This window comes from Aquarana catesbeiana, linkage group LG12 (genome assembly GCF_042186555.1).
Source record: "Aquarana catesbeiana isolate 2022-GZ linkage group LG12, ASM4218655v1, whole genome shotgun sequence".
Lineage (NCBI taxonomy): Eukaryota > Metazoa > Chordata > Amphibia > Anura > Ranidae > Aquarana > Aquarana catesbeiana.
In genome coordinates, this window is record NC_133335.1 from 28,687,132 (window position 1) to 28,709,017 (window position 21,886).

Sequence of the window (21,886 nt, forward strand, 5' to 3'; positions counted from 1 at the left end):
GTGGGTGCCAGTGGTCAGCATGTTCCTCTTTCCATAGACGTCCAGGTTGTCCTCCATAGAGATGCATAGCCTGTGTGAGCTCAGTTCACCAATCCCCAGAGACAGCAGGTCCTGTCACGTGACTCTGCCCATACAATTGCCCTGCTGTAAAGTCTGGCACAGTCACTCGCACTCACAGGTCAGCGCAGCACAGCAGAAGCAAGCCGTCTTCCTGAAGATTCTCACCCGATCCGGGCGTCCTCCTCCCTGCAGGGTGACCAGCAGAGGAATCCTGGAGCCTGGGACAGACTTCTCCAACTCCTGCAGAGCCCAGAGCAGAGTGAGTACCTCTCTTCCCCCTGCAGCCCCATATCTAAGCAGCTGCCCTTATCTGTCAGATAAACCAGGGGAGGCAGATCCGGATAAAGTGCTGGAAGATCAGCAAGGACACTGATTTACACCGCTGCCGCCTGATAATGTGCCGCATAATGAGGGATGGATCGCTGTTATCACAATACAAATGTTTGCGCTTGATGCACGATTTATACCCCGTGTTATCAGGAGGGTAGGAGCCGTGTGAGCGCAGCGCCCAGTGTCCCCAGCACAGCCAGGCGGAATACACCGATGCCAACTGCACCCATCCTTAGGATCTGGACGCAAATTGTCATTTGCAACCATTCTCCTTCTTGCTGGTTCTAGTTATGGAATGGCAAGTCCCACCAAGCCATGCCTGGCTCACAGAGAATGCCCACTTACATGGGCACTGGAAGCCTTTTATTTTTTAAGCAAATTGCAACATTTACCAAATATTCCTTTTGTGTAGGAGGGTGACTATTCAGCTATGATAGGACTGAACGTGTTTTGTTTTTTGTCCTTTCAATGAGGAAAAAAATGCCCAAAACTTGATATTTTTTCTTTTTTTGAAGGGCCTAAAGTTCTCAATATGCCATGCCATTCATTGCTAGGATAGCCAAATACTACAGGCACTGGGATGTGTCCTTGAAGATATGACACCAAATTAAATGTTGTATTTTATACCTGGAAGGGGAGACTTTTAGTTCTGTGCTTGCAATATTTAATTAGATTTTTTTTTTTTTTTTTTACAAATAAATATTTGTGGCAAGCTTCTATTCCCCTCAATTATGGGTCAGCCGAGGCCTTCTAGTCTGGGTGTAGAGTACCAACCTACATGTCCTAGTAGGGAAAGAGTACCCATACAAAGGTTTCACATTGCAGTTTGCATATTTTTTCCCAATAACGGGTAACCCAGAATCGTCCAGCTTTGGATGAACTAAACATATGAGGGTACTCTGGGGCTGGAAGTGCATGTTTGTGACCCAGAATCGTCCAGCTTTTGGGGGAACTAATGATCTGAGGGTGCTCATGGGCTGGAAAGGCATGTTTGTAAGCCAGAATGGTCCAGCTTTGAAGGATATAACCTGAAGGTGCTCAGGGGCTGGAAAGGCAGGCTTGTAACCCATAATCCTCCAGTTTTGATGGAATTAGAGAACTTAGGGACTGGAAAGCCATGCCTGTAACCTACAATCCTCCAACTTTTGGGGGAACTACAGATCTGAGGGTGCTCAGGGTCCGAAAATGCATGCCTGTAATCCAGAACCCTCCAGCTTTCGGGGAACTAGAGATCTGAGGGTGCTCAGGGGCTGAAAGGGCATGCTTGGATATGTGGGGTGCCAGTTGTGCCATGAGTGTTGGTGTTGAGTGTATTGTCCCCCAGAAGTCAGTTCCCTCCCACAGCAGAGTTTAGAGTGTCTTGTTAAGTTTCCTTTACTTCACACTGTTGCAGGTACTTGTCCTCTGCAGATCTGGAAGAGGGATCTACGCCTGGTCCTGGAAGAGGGGATCTTACCAGTCCTGGAAGCCCGGAGAGCTTTTATTTCCCTTTCTTGTTTTCCATCCTTCCATTGGATCTAATCTGCACTGAGAGAAGATGTACCAAAGCCTGGCTCTCACCTCCAACCACGGCCAATCCGCCTATACTCATCATGACTCGGCCAACTTCCTCCACCCGACCACCAGCCCTCCAGTCTACGTGCCCACCAGCCGGGTGCCCGCCATGCTTCAGCCGCTGCCTTACCTCCAGAGCTGTGAGAGTGCCCACCAAGGGCACCACCTGGGCAGCCACCCTGGGTGGCCACAGACGGCCAACGAGAGCCACACTTTCAACGGAAGCAGCCCCCATACCCCCTCGGGGTTCACCTACTCCCACAGCCCACCGGTGGGCAACAACACTGGCAGGGAGGCAGCCTACCACCACCAGAGCCCCCTGATGCTGAGCGGGGGCACCCGGGAACAGTATGGCAATGCCCTGGTGCGTTCAGTCAATGGCTCTTACTCCACGCCGTACCCCTATGTCAGCCCGGAGATGGCACCTACCTGGGCATCGGGGCACTTTGACGGCACCATGCTGCACACTTTGCAGGGAAGATCGGCCTTGTCTGGCAGGAGATCCAGTCTGGGTAAGTATAGTCCAGGGATGGCACACATCCCCCATTTTATACTTGTCCTATAAATAATTCAAAAGCATGACATACCTTTATATACTAGGTAAAGGAAATCTACTAAGAATATTAACGCTGGAATCATGTATTACATATTGTGTAAGAGGATATTTTTTGTGTATATATTAGTATCTTATTGTTTTTTTCTATCTATATCAGTTTTAACTTATACCTGTTATTGTGCATTATAGATGCATAGGGGATTATGATTATTATTATTAGTAGTAGTATTTGCAGCCTATAGATCATGTTAATGTTAGGAGTGCTTTTTTACCCCCCCCCCCCCCCCCCACACACACACACACACACACACACACACACACACACTTTTCTAATGCACTATAATTGGGAGAAAGTGTTCTGGGAACCCCTGGAAATCTCAACTCCCCCAGTCATTGTAATAATAGATTCAGCCCTGTGCTTTGAACATTGCTTATATTGATACACAATGATATTTTCTTTACTATGTATGTCAGCTTGTAACACACCTAGCATTGCATATTATGTATAGAAGCATAGCAGATTATTATTAATATTATTAACAGCCTATAATGTAAGGGGTGCTGTTGTACCATTCTCCGGACTCCCCCAGTACATACATATTTGGGGGAAAGTGTTCTGGGAACCCCTGGACACCTCAGCCCCCCACCTAGTCCATGTAACACCAGATTCACAGCTTTGAATATTGCTTATATTAATACACAATGCTATTTTGTTTACTATGTATGTCAGTTTTAAATCATACCTGGCATTTCATATTATGTATAGAAGCATAGGAAATTGTTATCAATACTATTTGCAGCCTATAAACTTGTTAATGTTAGGAGTGCTGTTGTGCCATTCTCCAGACTCCCCCAGTGCACTATATTTGGGAGAAAGTGTTCTGGGAACCCCTGGAAGTCTCAGCCCCCCCAGCCCATTTAATAACAGATTCAGCCCTGTGCTTTGATCATTGCTTATATTAATACACAATGACAGCTGCTTGAGTTAGAGGATAAAACAAAACATTTATCACAGTGCTGGCAGTGTGTGTGAATTCAGATGCATATTAGTATTCTTCACCAAGTAATTATAATCGTGAATAAGAAGGAAAAGGTGGGTTACATCAGATGAAGGAACAGCCCCCCCCCCCCCCCCCCTATATTTCATTTAGAAGAGGAAGAAGGATAAAGAAAACTATTGCTGTCAATTTTGTTTCGTTTTTCTGTAACTTCACTCTCAACTATTGGATACAACTTCTATCTTGCAAAATATAATCCTCAAATTCTATGAAAAAGTGGAAGCAGGATTTGACATATAAGAGAAGATACATCACATAGGATACATATTATAATTACTACACGATCAGATTGTAACAAATGGGAAGATTGCAATGTGTAGTGTGATAATGAGGGAAAGGTCAGTCAACTATCATTTAAATTCTAATTACTTTTCTTACAATTCTAAAATAGTTGAGTTAGGGCTTCAATAAAACAGTTTTGCTTTTAACAGACCTTCTAGTCATTTCAGCTAGAATCACATTTTCCTGTTATTTTCTCTTCTGTTAGTAAACAGAATCGTACATTACCATCGATTTGTATTATTCTGTCACCACATAAACACACACAGATTTCCTGTATTGTCAGCATTGAAAAATCACAGCACAGGGAAATCTTAACTAAACATTTTTATTGAAAAGTGTGTAGTTCGAAAAATTGTATATACTTCTATATACTTACCTAGAAAAATTCTTATACACCGCACAGATAAAATAACTTGTTTTATCTCCCATATCTGAGTGACATTAAAAAAGCACTTCTAGGAAAACAATTAAAATGCAATCATATAATAACAATTACATTCTGATTACAATATTCTAATCTCATTCATAATATGCACTTTGATTACAATGCCCAGTAAGCGTGTATATACATTACATAATTACTAATAGCAATCTCTCTGTACTTGGCCTTTGGCCTGATCATTTATATACCTGCTATTGACTTGCTAGTATTTCTGAGCAGATAATTTCTCCTATGTGGCAATGGAAGTATTTTATCTAACAGAGAGCCCTGATAATATTCAGCTCCCTTTGACACCTGCCTGTCCCTGTGCTGGACTGTAAATACCCACAAATGTCTTCTTATCTAATCCCCAGCCTCTCCATGTCAGGGGACTCTCCTATTCTTCACATCGTCTTCATTTGTATTTGTCATCTCCATTTTGGACGGGAATGTTCTCAGGTGTATTCTTGATTTTTTTTCTAAATACAGTGGGCAACCTCTACTTTATGGGGCTGATACTAAAACTGGAGCGTGCAAAATCTGGTGCAGCTCTGTATAGAAACCAAGCAGCTTCTAATTTCAGCTTGTTCAAGTGAGCTTTGACAAAACAAACCTGGAAACTGATTGGTTTCTATGCAGAGCTGCAAATCACCCCCTATGTGTATCTACAATGGTAACTGCATGTAAAAGGCGTTTTAAAGGAGAAATCCTTTAAAGAGTTGAAAATATGATTAATGGGGCTTTTATCATTTTAGAGGTGTCCTTCCATTGACACTTCTGGTCATACGGGTGAATATGATATCTATCTATCTATCTATCTATCTATCTATCTATCTATCTATCTATCTATCTATCTATAGAATATATATATATATATATATATATATATATCGATAGATATATAGATAGATAGATAGAGTAATAATTGTGTAATATTATTATATAAATATCATAAACAGAGAATTAAACAGTTATTATTAAACAGTTAGTATATACTTATTATAATATGTGTGTATTATAATTACCATCCTGCATAGTAACTATTTTAATTGAAGAGGACATTATTTACAGCAGGAGTCTTTGTATAGCAGCAAACCTACACAAATAATAATAATAATGATAATAATATTGACTAGCAGTAAGCTGTGAAAATATATATTAATAATAATAATGACTGGCCGTAATAAAGCTGTAAAAACAAATAATAACAATAATAATGATACAAATAATAATATTGTCTGGCAGTAGTAAAGCTGTGAAAACATATAATATGAATGTTACTACTACTAATAATAATAATATTGACGGGCAGTAATAAAGCTGTGAAAACATATAATAATGATAATAATAAGAATAATATTGACTGGCAGTAGTAAAGCTGTGAAAACATATAATAATATGAATACTAATAATAATAATAATATTGACGGGCAGTAATAAAGCTGTGAAAACATATAATAATGATAACGATAATAATAATGATTGGCAGTAATAAAGCTGTGAAAACCTATAATAATAATAATAATAATAATAATAATAATAATAATAATAATGATGATGATAATAATAATATTGACTGGTAGTAGTAAAGTTGTGAAATATTAATAATAATAATTATAATGACTGGCGGTAGTAAAACTATGAAAATAGATAACAAAAATAATAATAATAATAATGACTGGCAGTAGTAAAGCTGTGAAGACATATAATAATAATAATAATAATATCTGGCAGTAATAAAGTTGGGAAGACATGTAATAATAATAATGACTGTCAGTAATTAAGCTGTGGAGACATATAATAATATTAATATCTGACAGTAATAAAGCTGTGAAGACGTATAATAATAATAATAATAATGGGTGGCAGTAGTAAAACTGTGAAAACCTGTAATATTATTATTATTATTATTATTACTAGAATTGTCCAGGTGTGGTAAAGCTGTGAGGATATAGTAAGGTGCGGTGAGTATCCCCCCCTAGGTTGTATATAGGTGTTGTATATAGGTGTTGTATACAGGTGTATATAGGCGTTGTATATAAGTGTATATAGGCGTTGTATATAGGTGTATATAGGTGGTGGGAGAAGTCGGTATTTAGCATGGGATTGGAAATAGTCGCCGTTCATGTTGCCGGTCTCATGTACCTTTAGCACAGTGGAGATCGGTGTAGTTCTTTGCCGGGATGTGGAGGGAACACATTATAGAACAATGTATTAGTAGCGGCTGGATATAATGTTACAATAAGTGGCACTTCATCTCTTACAAAGTGACTGTATGGGAGGTAAAGACTCTCCGCTACAAGCCGCGGTTGGGTCGGGACAGGCAGACATACCGGGCCCGGGAAGGAGGACTCACTGCGGACTGTAGTCCACCGGATCCCCGGCCTCCATTCCTCTATTAATCACTACAAATCACTACACATTCACACCGAATTCACCCAATCTGCTGAATGTTAGACTGCTTCTAAATGTCCGCTAACAAGACTGCTTATAATACTACCGCGAGTACTAGAGAATTAGTAGTAGTAAATATTAGTAGAAGCTGTAATGAAGTCAGTAGTATAATGCTAATCGTTTGTTTTCTGTTGCAGTAGAATGTTAAATTCCTTTACTGGATATACATTTAGTTTTCATGTAACTATATTATTGTGTTAATAATATACATAGAATATTACATAGTAGCAGCAATACAATGATAGATACATAGTGTATTTTTTCTAATTGTATTGCTGCCACTTTATAATATTCTATATATATTAATAACACAATAACAGTTACATGAAAACTAAATTTATATCCAAAGGAATTCAACATTCTACAGCAACATAATGCTATTATAACACAATAGCGTAGTATAGTATACTGTACATAGTATTATATTAATATTAGTAAAACATATGAATAGTTGCTAATAAAGTATTTTATACTTCATTATATTTTACATTGTTATTCTGTAATGTTGATTTCCTTTATTGGAAACAAATGAATGTTGCGTGTGATGGTTTTAGAATTATTTATTGCATGCTACTACTACTACTATTACTACCACTACTACTACTGCTATTACTACTACTACTACTACTACTACTACTACTACTACTATTAATAATAATAATAATAATGATCATAATAATATGCAGTTAAACAGAGATGATGGTGCAGGGTTCTCCCCATATTTACCCTCAATTTTTGGGGTATGGAATTTTACCCTATAAACCTCCTCCTTTGTTTTTCATTTATTAAAAAAAATAAAAAAAATAAATCAAATGAAGCAGATAGGTATTGAAGAGGGGTGCAGGAACATAGAGTTAAAGAAAAAGTTTCCCAGTGTTAAAAAAAAAAATACATATAGTTTTAGAAATAAACAGAAACCTGTCTGTAAGAGACGATGATCTTCTCTAGGTCAGATTAGGTTAATTCTGTCAGTGTACACACCATGTAAAGTCAGCCAGGCACTTTGCAATCTGCATGTACAATCTATTCAAACTTGGAAATAAGACTATATGTAGCAGAAACCCTATCAAAACTAACCACTCAGTTTGTATCTAGTCAGGTAGGCTCTTATACTACATCGGTTTTGGTTGAAGAGATTGTTCAATCAGATTGTAAGGTATATGGCTAGCTTAACAACTACAATCAGACTGGGTAACTATGTCTATGGTACACCTGCAGATAACCCCCCCCCCCCAGTCGATTTTTTTGGGAGGGGGGTTAGTGATCAGAAAGAAGGTGTGATGTTGTTTCCTGGTGAACTGAATATTGCCATATCACACCACCCCTGTGCTCTGCATAGGCTAAAAACAAGCAGTCGTCCCATGTGACTATTGGTGTTTAGGGGTGCGCTGGTTGGCACAGTTGTCCGAGGACAGCCAGATTCTGCCTGCATGACACTTATCTCCCCTATGTCTAGTACACACGATGAGAAAATCGGACAGAAATAACCGATTTCGGAGCGATCATTATGATAATCTGATCGTTAGTACACAGCTTTCGAGAGCTGATCACGACAGTTCATGTGCAAACATCCGACTGGACAAACATGACATTTTTTTTCCGTATGATAATAGAACAAATGATTTTTGTGTAATTAGTATAGTATTTGTACGAAAAAAAATCGCGTGACCGAGAACACACAGGCTCGGAAACTAAAGAATACAATACAATACAATCGATCACTTCTGAAGTTGCATTCTGTCGTACGAGAATTTTCGTAATGGCCGGTACACACGATCCAAAAATCAGATAACAGATCGTCCATTTTTCTTTGCATGCTAGTCACATATCGAGAATGAAGAGTTTACTAAAGAAAATTCTCGTACGACAGAATAAAAAATCAGAAGTGATGTCATGTGTTGTAGTGTATTTGTATTGTATTTTAAAACGACAACTGTGCTGATCAGGGTGGATATAAATCAATGATTTTTTTATTTAAATCGGATTTTTGGGATTTAAATTGTTTTTTTTTTTATTTGTATCAAATTTATTTTAATAAAATGCTTTTGGAGTAAAAATCGATCTAAAGATAGTTTTCTATTTACATTTACATCTATTTAAGATATATTAATAATTTAGTTTATTCAGCGTGAAAAGGAGCTTAGTTATGTAGCATGAGGCTGTATATTCTGCAATATTTACATTTTTGGTAAACTCATTCAACGAATCCAAGCTCCACAAGCTTAGATAACATGCACTGCATTGATGCATTCACACAATTTCACAGTAGCCATGAGATAAAACAAAGTTCAGGAATATTCCTTTATCCCATTGTTTTGCAAACCTATGTACACTACAAACTGTATGATTGAATTGGTTCTGATATCGCAGTTTTACTAACCTGATATCTTATTATTCTAAATAGGAAACCTTCATTTTGTTTGCAAATATTAAAGAATCTAACTACCAGCAAGAATAAGTCCTTACATTTAAAGAGCACCTGTCATTTCAGATCCGTCATGGCAGAGCCTGTTAACGGGCATCCACTCACCAGCTACCGCCACGTCCCTCACCTTGTTGTGTCACCGCCGCATCACCAGCCGTCCCATTAAAATGAATGGGATTGTTGGTGAGTGAACAGCGGGTCAGAGGAGGAGCCGCTACGGGACAGAGATGACAGTTGCTCTTTAAAAATTATGATTTAACTCAAGTTAATTTAAATCAAGCCTTTTTACTAGTGATTTAAATCGAATCCACCCTGGTGCTGATTAAACGAAAATTGTACGAGAAACATTTTTATCCTTGTCAGATCGGATATTATCGGATGATGTTCGGCTCTCAAAATCTGTGTACTAACGATCAGATTATCTTACAATCGCTTCAAAAGTGGTATTTTTCGTCTGATTTTCAGATCGTGTGTACGGGTCATAACTCTAGTAACCTATTGGTTTTCAATATGAGACTAGCATGCAAAAAAAAAAAAAAAAAAAACGGACAATCATTCGTCCGATATTCTTTTTATGTGTACTAGGCATTCGTGCCTAGATTAATAAATAGCTGTATGTACTGTCAATGTCATTGTACTAGCTAAATCCCACATTATAAATGGCCTAGCCATAGTGATTTCTTAAGATAAATACATACAAGGCAGCTCAGTTATCCAGAGTTACAGGATGATCTATATGCTGTTCATCAGATTCCCGGTGATAAATGGGGAAGAACTTTGGAGTTTTGAAAACAGAAAGCTTCTGTAGCAAATAATTTACATGGTGAGAACATTTTTTTAGCTTGTGAAAATTAACCACCCAACATGTTTATTAATAGTCAACAATTTGGGAAAGAAGGCTTAAATCTGTCTATCAAGATGATGATGCTCATGCTGCTGTGGAACCTCAAGTCCCAAGAGGCACTGATAGATCCTGACAGTCCCAGGCATGACCCCTAGAGACATGATGGGATTTGTAGTTTCACCACAGTTGCCTACCCCTGACCTATGGGGCAGTGAGAGGCACACTCTGACCTCCCTGAGCCTTAAAGTGTAGCTACAGCCGCCCCCCCCCCCACGAAAAAAATAAAAGTCAGCAGCTACAAGTACTGTAGCTGCTGACTTTTAATATTAGGACACTTGCCTGTCCTGGGATCCCACAATGTCGGCACCCCAGCCGATTTTTCCATAAGCTCTTGGGGGCTGCCGCCGCCATTCCTTCTAAGGGAAACTGGCAGTAAAGTCTTGCGGCTTCACAGCCAGTCCCCTACTGTGCACGCGCTGCACTTTGTGAATGGCCTGGAGGAGAGGGGGGAAAACTACCGGGGGAGCTCGCTGTGGTACCCGCTTCCCCCCGAGAGGTGACAAATGTGGCAGCGGAGGGGGGGGGTGGAGAGCAAACAAGCAGGGGTTCCCCTTTTGGATGGACCTCCACTTTAACATTCACATTTCAGTTAGATCATCTATGGAGGAGCAGCCACACACTGCTACTGATATACACTATATACACATAAGGGCAAAGGACTGCAGGTATGAACATTTAGGCTGGTATAATTCGCATAGATCATACAACATAGATGACTTCTCCAGCACATACCATACAGGAACACCACATGTTGTTTATTTCGCCTTCCACCCTCCTTTAGTCAAAAGGGACAGATAACATGGGGGGGGGGGGGGGGGGGAGAGACTGTGTTTTGTAGTGTATCTACACAGCAAACCTTTAGCGCTTTAGGATCAAGTTTTCACGACTTTCACATTTTTTCTGCAACTCAACTAATTTCTCAACTCAACTGATGGTATTTACAAAACATGTTTGGGAAGTTATCCAACCTTAAATAATGTTCAATTATTATGAAAGGCTTAGAAAATAGAAAGTGCAACCTGTTTTCATTTCTGTTTCTCAGCTCAGGGCTTTGGGGTGCTTTGTGGTATTTCCTATGAAAAAACAAAGTAAAAATGTTTTAGGAATTGTATTTTCCTAAGGATATTGTAGCATCCCTTGAGTGTGGTGATTTTAAAGCACTTCCCTCCTCCATTTTGGATGCAACAGGGTTGATTTAGTAAAGGAGCAGAGGCTGTTCACATAGCAAAGTGAGTGTTGGGAAATAAGATGAACCCATTTTGAATACTCAATTATGTGCAAGGGAAATGGGAATTTTTTTTTCAGGCACATGATTGGGTATCACAGATTTGCCTTATTTACTAAAATTAATTTGGCAAACTGAATATACTTATACCTTACAAAGCGTTCAGCCTCTAGTTACTAGTAGATGAACACCATTAGTATAGCTATTCCTCTAATAGAGTATAGAATAAAATAGGAGAGCCACGCCAAAGCTTTATCCATGTTACTGCTTGTAGGAATTCTGGGAAAGTGGGGGCCAATTATATATAAATTTAAAAAAAAAGGGGGCGGCTCACCCTCCGTTACCACTGCCATCTTGTCCTCATGCCCAAATAAGACACAAATACACATCACAGACAATGCTTCTAGTCACTCCTAACCAACAGGGTTGAATCACTAAAGTAGTAGAAGCTGTTCACTTTATGTAACTTTGCAATACAGGATGAAACTCTGTTCACTATCAATAACCAATAACATGTTAACCACTTGACCGCTGAAAGATTTACCCTCCTTAATGACCAGGCCATTTTTTGCGATACAGCACTGCATTTACTTTTAACTGACAATTGCGCAGTTGTGCAATGCTGTAACCAAATAAAATGTACGCCCTTTTTTTCCCACAAAGAGATTTCTTTTGGTGGTATTTGATCACCTCTGCGGTTTTTATTTTTTGTGCTATAAACAAAAATAGACCGACAATTTTATTAAAAAAAAAAAAAAAACTATATTTTTTTATTTTCTGCTCTAAAACACATCCAAAAAAAAAAAAAAAAAGTAAGCCAATATGTATTCTGCTACATATTTTTGGTAAGAAAAACCCCAATAAGTGTATACTGATTGGTTTGTACTAAAGTTATAGCGTCTACAAACTATGGGATATTTTTATTTATTTATATATATAAATATTTTAAAAAATTTTTTACTAGTAATGGCGGCGATCAGCAACTTATAGCGAGAATGCGATATTGCGGAGAACATTCTGACACTAACTGACACTTTTGACACTTTTTGGGGACCAGTGACACTGATACAGTGACCAGTGCTAAAAAATATGCTGTACTAAGTAAGCTGGCTGGGAAGAGGTTAACATCAGGGGCAATCAAAGGGTTAACTGTGTGCCTAGCCAGTGTTTATGTGTACTGTGGGAGGTGCTTTTACTAGGGGAAGAGATCAAATTTGCAGAGACACAGGATCCATGCCCTCTCCCCTGTCAGAATGACAATCTGCCTTGTTTACATGGTCAGACCACCATTCTGCCTCTCTGCTCGATCATCGGCAGGTGCCGGCGGACATCAAGTCCGTGGTACCCCCCTCTGGACTCCCGTGGTGTGTGATCACAGCGGGAGCGAGCCGCTGGGGGAGCTGAGTCATATATATATGTATATATATATATATATATAATATATATATATACATGATCAGGTGCTACCATGTAGCAGTAAAACTGCTATAGGGCGGACCTGAAGTAATTAAAAATTTAAAAAAAAAATATTTTTTTTTTTTTTTTTGCTAGAACTTGATTGGTTGATTGACGTCATCACAACTTCGCCTTATTAACTTGAACATACACTTTACACTTAATTATTCACCTTGCTAGGTGAACAACATTTACTGCTTTGAAAAAGCAAGATGTTGTATTGTAATTGTCTGCCCTCATATTGTATATAAATTCTGTATAATAATAATAATAAAAATGGTTGCTATGCATAAGTGGGCCATTTTTAACGTGAATGGCAAAGTAAAAGAAGAAACTTTGGAGATTGCGGAGTAACGTATGGTTTGTTATCTGTACAGTTGTGTCTCTGAAAGGGGGGCACAGAAGCTGCTTTGGAGGCCGGCTGCAATCATTTTGTGGCTCACATGTCATGTGACTTAGATGTGCTTCCAAACGCATCCAATTTGCATATAAGTGAAGCGGGTCTAACTCTAAATGACATATGTCTGTGTCTGCATAGATGACATCATTTCCTTCCTTATTCAATATTTAATAAATCTGTTGCACATAAAACAAGAACCCAGTATTGTAGAGTAAATGGTAATAATCTAGAATTTGTTTTTGCTTTTTATATGTATGCTTTCATTACCGAGTGATCAATGAAAAATCAACTGAAATCTGAGAGAATTATGAAGGCTGCCACTACTGATCTCTTTCTGAAAATGTTTGTTGCCTGGCCATCTCTGGATTCAATACTTTCTGAGTCACGGACCTGGAATAAACACGTAGTTACAAGTATTGATCTCCACTTTCAGAAGAAGTAGTCAGCAATGGCAGCCTCCATGTTTTTCTCAGTTTCCAGCTATATCAGCGACCTCCAAACTGCAGACTGTGGGCCGGGTGTGGCCCTTTGCTTTCCTTTATCTGGCCCTTGGGGTACTATTCTTCCCACTGACACCAACAATGAGGCACAACGGTATGTCATCATTTCTCCAATGATAGAGAACTATTCCTCCCACTGACACCAACGATAGGGCACTATTCCTCCCACTGACACCAACGATGGGGCACTATTCCTCCCACTGACACCAACAATGGAGCACTATTCCTCCCACTGACACCAACGATGGGGCACTATTCCTCCCACTGACACCAACAATGGGGCACTATTCCTCCCACTGACACCAACAATGGAGCACTATTCCTCTCACTGACACCAACAATGGAGCACTATTCCTCTCACTGACACCAACAATGGAGCACTATTCCTCCCCATGACACTAACAATGGAGCACTATTCCTCCCACTGACACCAACAATGGAGCACAATTCCTTCCACTGACACCCATAATGGAGCACTATTCCTTCCACTTATACCAACAATGGGGCACTTTTCTTCCTACTGACACCATTAATCGGTCACTATTCACTATTCCTCCCACTGACACCAATGATGGGGCACTATTCTTCCCAATGATATACTGTAAATGATGGGGCACTATTCTTCCCAATGATATACTGTAAATGATGGGACACTATTCCTCCAACTGACACCTACAATGGAGCACTATACCTTTCACTGACACTAATGATGAGGCACTATTCCTCTACCTGACAACAATGATGGAGCAATATCCGTCCCACTGACACCAATGATGGGGCACTATTCCTCCCACTGACACCAATGATGGGGCACTATTCCTCCCACTGACACCCGAAATGGGGCACTATTCTTTCCACTGACATCAATGATGGGGTACTTTTCCTTCCACTTACACCAACAATGGGGCACTTTTCCTCCTAATAACACCATTAATGGGTCTTCTATTCCTCTCATTGACACCAATGATGGGGCACTATTTCTCCCACTACCATCAATAATGGGGCACTATATCTTCTACTGACCACAGGTCTTATGTAATTCTTTTACTTCCACTAACACCAAGCTTTTCTTATTCTCACTGGCCAAAGTCCAGGCCCCCTAAAGTCCAAAGGGCAGTAAACTGGCCCTTTGTTTATAAAGTTTGGAGACCCCTGAACTATATACTGATTTTTCAAAATGTCCTCTGCTTGACAATGTAATCTCAGTGTGGACAATGTCACTTTACTTAGTGCTAATTAAATGCTGCAGTGATCTTTTCCCATTGACATATACCCAGTAGTGAGCAGCTGGTATTGTAGGTATTTAGTAAAAGGTTTTAACAGAAAATAATGTTAATTCTCACTGGTAGGTCCTGAACCAGCTGCGTGTTGTCCACTATATACATATTATAACTTTAGGATAACATTGCTACATTGGCCATACATGATCGGACCAATCTGTCATTGATAATCTTGGCAGATTGCCTATTTTTCTGTTGCATCACTTGGAAAAATTGTCCCCTAAGGACCTTTCGATTGCCCGCCGTGTGTACACAAGTCATTTGGCTGCCTGGCTCTCTTGGCTGAGCTGGAAACTTTGCTGGCTTTGACAGGTGGAGATAAGTGAACAGCTACACTTTGGTTATCAGCGAATGATCACTGCAGGGGAGTAATTGACCCGAGATATTAGCCATGTCAAAGTGATCAGCCTGCAGAGTGAGGTTACACAAGGCAGCGGACAGCTCTGATTCAGTCATCAGGATTTATATAGAGTCAGGCCCTTCTTCAGCTCACTATTTGCTAATTAAACCCCTAATTAAACCCTATTCTTCCACCTGGGAGTGAGGTGATTAATCCCTGGCAGGGAGCAGGGTGCTGTGTGCAGGGCATGGCCAATACAGGCAGTAGCCATAGGATGTGCTTTGTATTCTTTGGTATTATAGTCTACTTTGGCACATACACTGAGTATTGTCTTATAAAAGACTCTCTATGTCTTTCTCCCAGTTTCTTTCTTCCTTTTTTACTTCCAACTTTTCTTTTGTCTCCCTCACTCTTTTTTTTTCTCTTTCCTATTATTCACTCTCCACTTTTTTATTCCCTACCTTCCTTTCTTTTATCCTTCCTTCCTTATTTTTTTTTTTTCTCTCCCTCGCTGTCTCTTTTTATCTTTTTCTTTTCTGTTATGCCCTTTCCCTCTTACCCACCCTTTAGCTCCCTCTCTTTAGCCCCTTATTCTTTCTTTTTCTCTTTCTCATTCTCTCTTTTCCCCCCTTACCCTCCCTTTCTCTCTCTATTTCTTTCTCTTAGTTCCCCTCTTCTTCATTTACTTTCCTTTTTTTCCTTTTCTTTTTTTTTTCTTTCCTTCTCCCTCTCTTTAGCCCCTCATTCTTTCTTTTTCTCTTTCTCATTCTCTCTTTCCCCCCCCCCCTTACCCTCCCTTTCTCTCTCTCTATTTCTTTCTCTAATGCCGCATACACATAAACGGACTTTCCGTCAGAGTAGACTCTGACGGTCTTTCCGACGGGTTCCGCTGAAATGGACTTGCCTACACACGATCACACCAAAGTCCATTTGTTTAGAACGCGATGACGTACGACGGGACTAGAAAAAAGAAGTTCAATAGCCAGTAACCAATAGCTGCCCTTGCGTCGTTTTTGGTCCCTCGGACTAGCATACAGACGAACGGATTTCCCGATAGGAATTCAGTCCGTTGGAAAGATTTGAAACATGTTCTATTTCTAGGTCCGTCAGAATTTTAGCAAGAAAAAGTCAGATGAAGCCCACACACAATCGGAATGTCTGACGGAATGATTCCGTCTGACCTTTTCTGCCGGAAAGTCCGGTCGTGTGTACACGGCATTAGTTCCCCTCTTCTTCATTTACTTTCCTTTTTTTTTTCCTTTTCTTTTTTTTTTCTTTTCCTTTTTTTTTTCTTTTCTTTTCTTTTCCTTTTTCCCTTTCTTTTCTTTTCTTCCCTTTTTTCTACCCACCCTTCTTTTCTCTCATTCTTTCTCTCTTTTTCTTTTTTCTCCTTTTATTCTTTTTTTTCCTCTTTCCCTCCCTTTCACTCTGTCCCTCAGTTTGTCCCTTTCTTTCTAAATACGTTTTCACAAGTATTGTTTTCACATTGTAAATTTAAAACAGTCTATAACATTAAAAAAAAATTTTTTTTTTTTTTTTTAATTCATGATAAAAGTCCTGAGTAATACATTATGAAAAATATACATATACAATACATTATGTTGCCCATCAGTTCAAATCTCTCCTGTACATTTTATACAGCTGGAAATACTGAATGCTGCAAATAGTTCAAAATGGAGTGTAGAATGAATTTAGGCTTGCGTCTTTCTTTATACTGGACTCTGACATTGAGTAGAAATGAATCTAAATGCTGTCTTCATAGGATTATTGTATTTAAATTAGAGGTAAAGGAAATGTGTATTTTAGGAAAAGGTTTAAAGGTCAGTCTCAGAAGCTCCAGTATTTTTGGTTAAGGTAGTCCCTCATATCTGTCTCGTTAGAACAACAACTTCATTAACAACACCACTATAGGGAACCTGTCATAAGAGCATTACAGGCACTGCCATTGCGGTTTTTTGTTTTTAAGAAATTGTAAGATTCCTGGCTGTTAAGCTCTTCCTTTGACAGATGTTTTAAGCTGATGGTTTTCCCTCTAAAGCCTCGTACACACGATCGGATTTTCCGACGGAATTCTGTGATGACAGGCTGTTGGCGGAAAATCCGACCGTTTGTACGCTCCATCGGACAATTGTTGTCAGATTTTCCGCGGACAAATGTTGAATGGCAGGTTTTAAAATTTTCCACGGACAAATGTCTGTTGTCAGATTTTCCGATCATGTGTACACAAATCCGTCAGATAAAAGTCCAAAGTACAGACATGCTTGCTCGGAAGCAAGGACAAGCTGGAAGCGGTCTGTCTTGTAAACTAGCGTTCATAATGGAAAATTGACATTCGTGACGCGGCAAAAGTATGAAATCTCGAAATGCAGCGCACAATTCTCTTCTTCTTTAATGGGATAATAATAAAGCTGCTTTGCTGGTGATACTGATGGAGTTCTGCCAAACGTATTTTAAAAGGCGTTTTTTTTCTAGTGATATCAAGAATAATATTATTATGCTTTTTTTTTTTTTTTTTTGGGCAAGTTACCACAACACCATTATCCTGTAGTTTTTAAGATCAAAGATACAACGATGTTGGTGTCCCTTGTCAATTTTACATTATATTTTTTTAATGTAACTGCCTACTCCCAAACTGTCATTTGAAGTAAAACACATAGCCAAGTATTATTCTCCACAATTTTTTTATTGTGCATTAAAAAAAGAAAACAAATACAATTAGACATGCTATCTGCCAATAGAACTTAAAGCGGAAGTCCCGCAAATTTTTTTTTTTTTAAAGTCAGCAGCTACAAATACTGCAGCTGCTGACTTTTAAAATAAGGACACTTACCTGTCCAGGGCGCCCACGATGTTGGCACCCGAGGCCGAACCGTCCCTCGGTCCTCGGATGCTACCGCCGCCATCCTCGGTAAGGTAATCAGGAAATGAAGCCTTGTGGCTTCACTTCCCGGATCCCTACTGCACATGCGCGAGTCGCGCTGCGCAATGCGAATGGTCCCTGCTGTCTCTGGGACCCATGTGTGTCCCAGCAGACAGCGCGGGGGGGCCAGGAAGAGGCGTAGACTCCCGCAGGAGTCTATGCCCGGAAGTGGGTGCAAATACCTGTCTTAGACAGGTATCTGCGCCCCCCTCCCCCCTGAAAGGTGCCAAATGTGACACCGGAGGGGGGGAGGGTTCCGAAAAGCAGAGGTTCAATTTTTGTGTGAACCTCTGCTTTAACCAAAAAGTGCATTCTATGCATCCAAAAATATAGAAAATATACCAAATCAAATCATTGTTCAACCAAAAAATAAAATAAAAGCCTCATGCATGTGTCCTGCTTCTTAATATAGGGGGTCAACAATGCCAAGAGTGAGTGAAAGCAGGGGTCCGTCATCCGGAGATAATTCCGAAAATCATCTGAATTATTCTCCTGGAGCTCCCGCAGCAAAGGCATATGACATAATTGGTCACGATTAATAAAACCAATTTTTGGTCCAAGAAATCCTCCTCCTCCTGTTCCTGGACTGGACTTGGGTCAAAGCAATAACGCCAAGGCCAATAATAAATAACACGTTATCTCCTCCCATTCCGCAACATGTCTGGTTGACGAACGGCTGTTAAACAAACTGAAAAGCGTGAACTGAAAAGCGCGAAATGAAAAACGCTAAATGAAAAGCGCAAATCAACACTCACCAAACTTCTACTAACATGAAATTAGCAGAAGGAACCCAAAGGGTGGCGCTAAAGAGCTGGAAAAAAACACGTAATACGTCACTACATTCGCGTTTGTTGGCCGACAATTCCTTGCCATTTGTATGCAAGACAAAATCCAGGCAAACGCCTTCGGACAAAAGTCAGAGGTTTTGTCTGCGGAAAATCAGATTGTGTGTATGAGGCTTTATTCCTCCTTTACATTAGCATGGAAACTGAACAAGGCTGAAATTTGTTGGATAACTTATTGAGACTACTCTAATTTCATTTTGTAGCTGAGCTATCTAAAAAATGTTGTTTTCACCCTAATCACCCCACATGGTGCTGATTCTCCCTACTTCCTGGTGCCCTGTCTCCCCCCTGCAGTGCTGCCAGCTTCTCTCCTCTCCCGCCAGCTGCTCCGAGGGATGTTTCAGGATGGAGAGTGGGGGAAGGGGTCGGTAAATATTTAATTTACCCCTTCCTTTTCTGAATGAACACAGTGAGTGATCTGTACAGCTCCTGTGTTCATTCTTAACTGAAGTATAGTAAACTATGTTTTGTTTGTGAGACATCAGGGGTCTGTTTAGACCCTTGATATTAAACCAAAGCCCCCTCAATGGGGCTCCCTAAAAATTGTAAAAAAAAAAAAAAAAAAAAGATAAATAATAATTTTGTAAAAAAGAATTACAAAAATAAAATTGAAAAAATACTAAAAATAAAAAACTACTGACACCGTCCACTGCCCTATTAGCACCAATCTCTGCTTACACCTTCCACGGCTCTGCTGATTTACACGCATGTGTGTTTGTGCTCTGGGATGCACACGCTAATACAATAGGCTACGCACGCCAATGAACAATGGTCTCCCAACTGTGGCCCAGGGGCCAGATGCAGCTCTTTGCTTGCATTTATCTGGCCCTTGGGACCCTTTTCCTCCAACTGACACCAATGATGAGGCACCATTCCTCCCACTGACACCATCAATGGGGCATTATTCCTCCCACTAAAACCAATGATGGGGCATTATTTATTCCCAGTGGCCACAGACCGGCCCCTTAAAGCCTGTTTGGTGACCCCAGCTCTAAAACATTGAAGGTCAATAAGTTTATCCTATAGCTTTAGTACTTACCTGGAATAAGCATGTCGCCAGACCTTCTAATCTAATCTAATTATTGGAGTTGATCTACTAACCACTCGAAGACCAAGCTTTTTCTGGCACTTTTTGTTTTCAGTATTTTTTTGCTAGAAAATTACTTATAACTCCCAAACATTATATATATATATTTTTTAAGCAGAGACCCTAGGGAATAAAATGAGTATCGTTGCAATTTTTTATGTCACATGATATTTGCACAGCAGTTTTGTGCGCATCAGTGAATAAAAAAAAAAAAAAACACAATATATACCCCATTTTGTTTGTAATATGTGAAATGAAAGATAATGTTACACCGAGTAAATAGATAACTAACAGGTCACGCTTTAAAATTGTGCACAGGTTACTTGTTTAGAGTTACATAATTGGTCTAGCACTAGCATTATTGCTCTCACTCTAAAATGTGCAGCAATACCTCTTGTGTGGAGCAATACCGTTTACATATACAAATGCAACTTACTTATGCTTCTGCGCGTGAGCATGGAGGGATGGGGGCACTTTAATTTTTTTTTTTTCTTATTTATTGTATTTTTATTTTTACACCGCCCCTTCAATTTTTTTTTTTTATTAATTTTATTCCTATTACAAGGAATGTAAACATCCCTTGTAATAGAAATATTTATGGAGAGATCTGGGGTCAAAAAAGGCTCTAAATCTCTCCTTTACCTATATATATTTTTTTTTTTGATCTTTTGCTTAAAAAAAAAAAATGTTTATTTTCACCCTGGACCGGAAGTCATGATGTCACTCCAGTCCTCCAAGGCCATAGATGCGATGAAAGATGATCTACTCTTTGATGGCCTCTGGGACCAGCCGGCAGCACTGTCGTTTTGTTCTTCGGCTCACCGGTTTGAACGGTAAGCCAGAGAAACACCAGCGAGCAGCGGGAGGGGAACATCCTTCTGAAAGTATTCCAGCGGTTCATGAGAAAGAAAGCTAGCCACTGGGTGAAAACAAAAAAATACCGGAGCCATAACCCCAGTAAACCACTTGAATGTCCAATCACATGCTAGCACTTTGCTAGCACACGACTGGGTATTTAAAGTGAACACGGCTTCAATTTATTTAATATAATTCATTTTGCAAACATACACTTTACAAAATGAACATTTGCTTTGCTAAATTATCAACCTGCGGTATATTCTTTAAGCAAATCAACCCCAAAATGTATTGAAGCCAAAGTTTAGGAGGATCGTGACAACCATGTAGCTTGCAGCTTCTAGAATTTGTATCCTCGAAATCAGAAAGCACAGGAATGACTTCTAAGGGATGAAATTACCTAGAGGCCTTGTGCTGAAAACGTCAGGACTGGACACCAATAATCCGACATCTGTGGGTAATTTCAGAGATGCATATTTGCTATAATGGATGTGAAAAAAAATCTACTGGGCCAGCTTGTAAGCCCCGTTGTTTTCGGTGTCAGTGGCACAGTGCTGTGGAATATGTTGGTGCTATATCACCGATTAATCATAACTCTGCCCCCAGCTACATCACTAACCTAGTCTCAAAATACCAACCAAGCCGCTCTCTTCGGTCCTCCCAAGACCTTCTGCTCTCTAGCTCCCTTGTCACCTCCTCCCATGCTCGCCTACAGGATTTCTCCAGAGCTTCTCCCATCCTTTGGAACGCCCTACCCCAATCTGTCCGACTGTCCCCTAATCTCCATCTTTAGACAATCCCTGAAAACCCCTCTCTTTAAAGAAGCCTATTCTTCTAACTAATACGCTGTTTTACTTTCTCCATCAGCTCATCCCCCACAGCTATTACCTTTTGTATCAATTGACCCTCCCTCCTAGATTGTAAGCTCTAGTGAG

General features: G+C 39.7%; 1 protein-coding gene across 3 annotated transcripts in view; it reads left to right on the forward strand.

The window, feature by feature from the left end:
- The first annotated feature begins 128 nt into the window (after positions 1–128).
- The window catches only part of GATA5 (GATA binding protein 5), a 58,631-nt gene continuing 36,873 nt past the window's right edge, over positions 129–21,886 (forward strand). For 2 of the 3 annotated variants that reach the window (XM_073607500.1, XM_073607503.1), the window contains exons 1-2: positions 129–319; positions 1,784–2,456. In XM_073607500.1, coding sequence (XP_073463601.1) covers positions 1,928–2,456 — 529 coding nt within the window. In that variant the 5' untranslated portion in view covers positions 129–319; positions 1,784–1,927. Of the gene's footprint in view, positions 320–525; positions 689–1,783; positions 2,457–21,886 lie in introns of those variants that run through there. The other variant, XM_073607501.1, reaches the window with a different exon arrangement.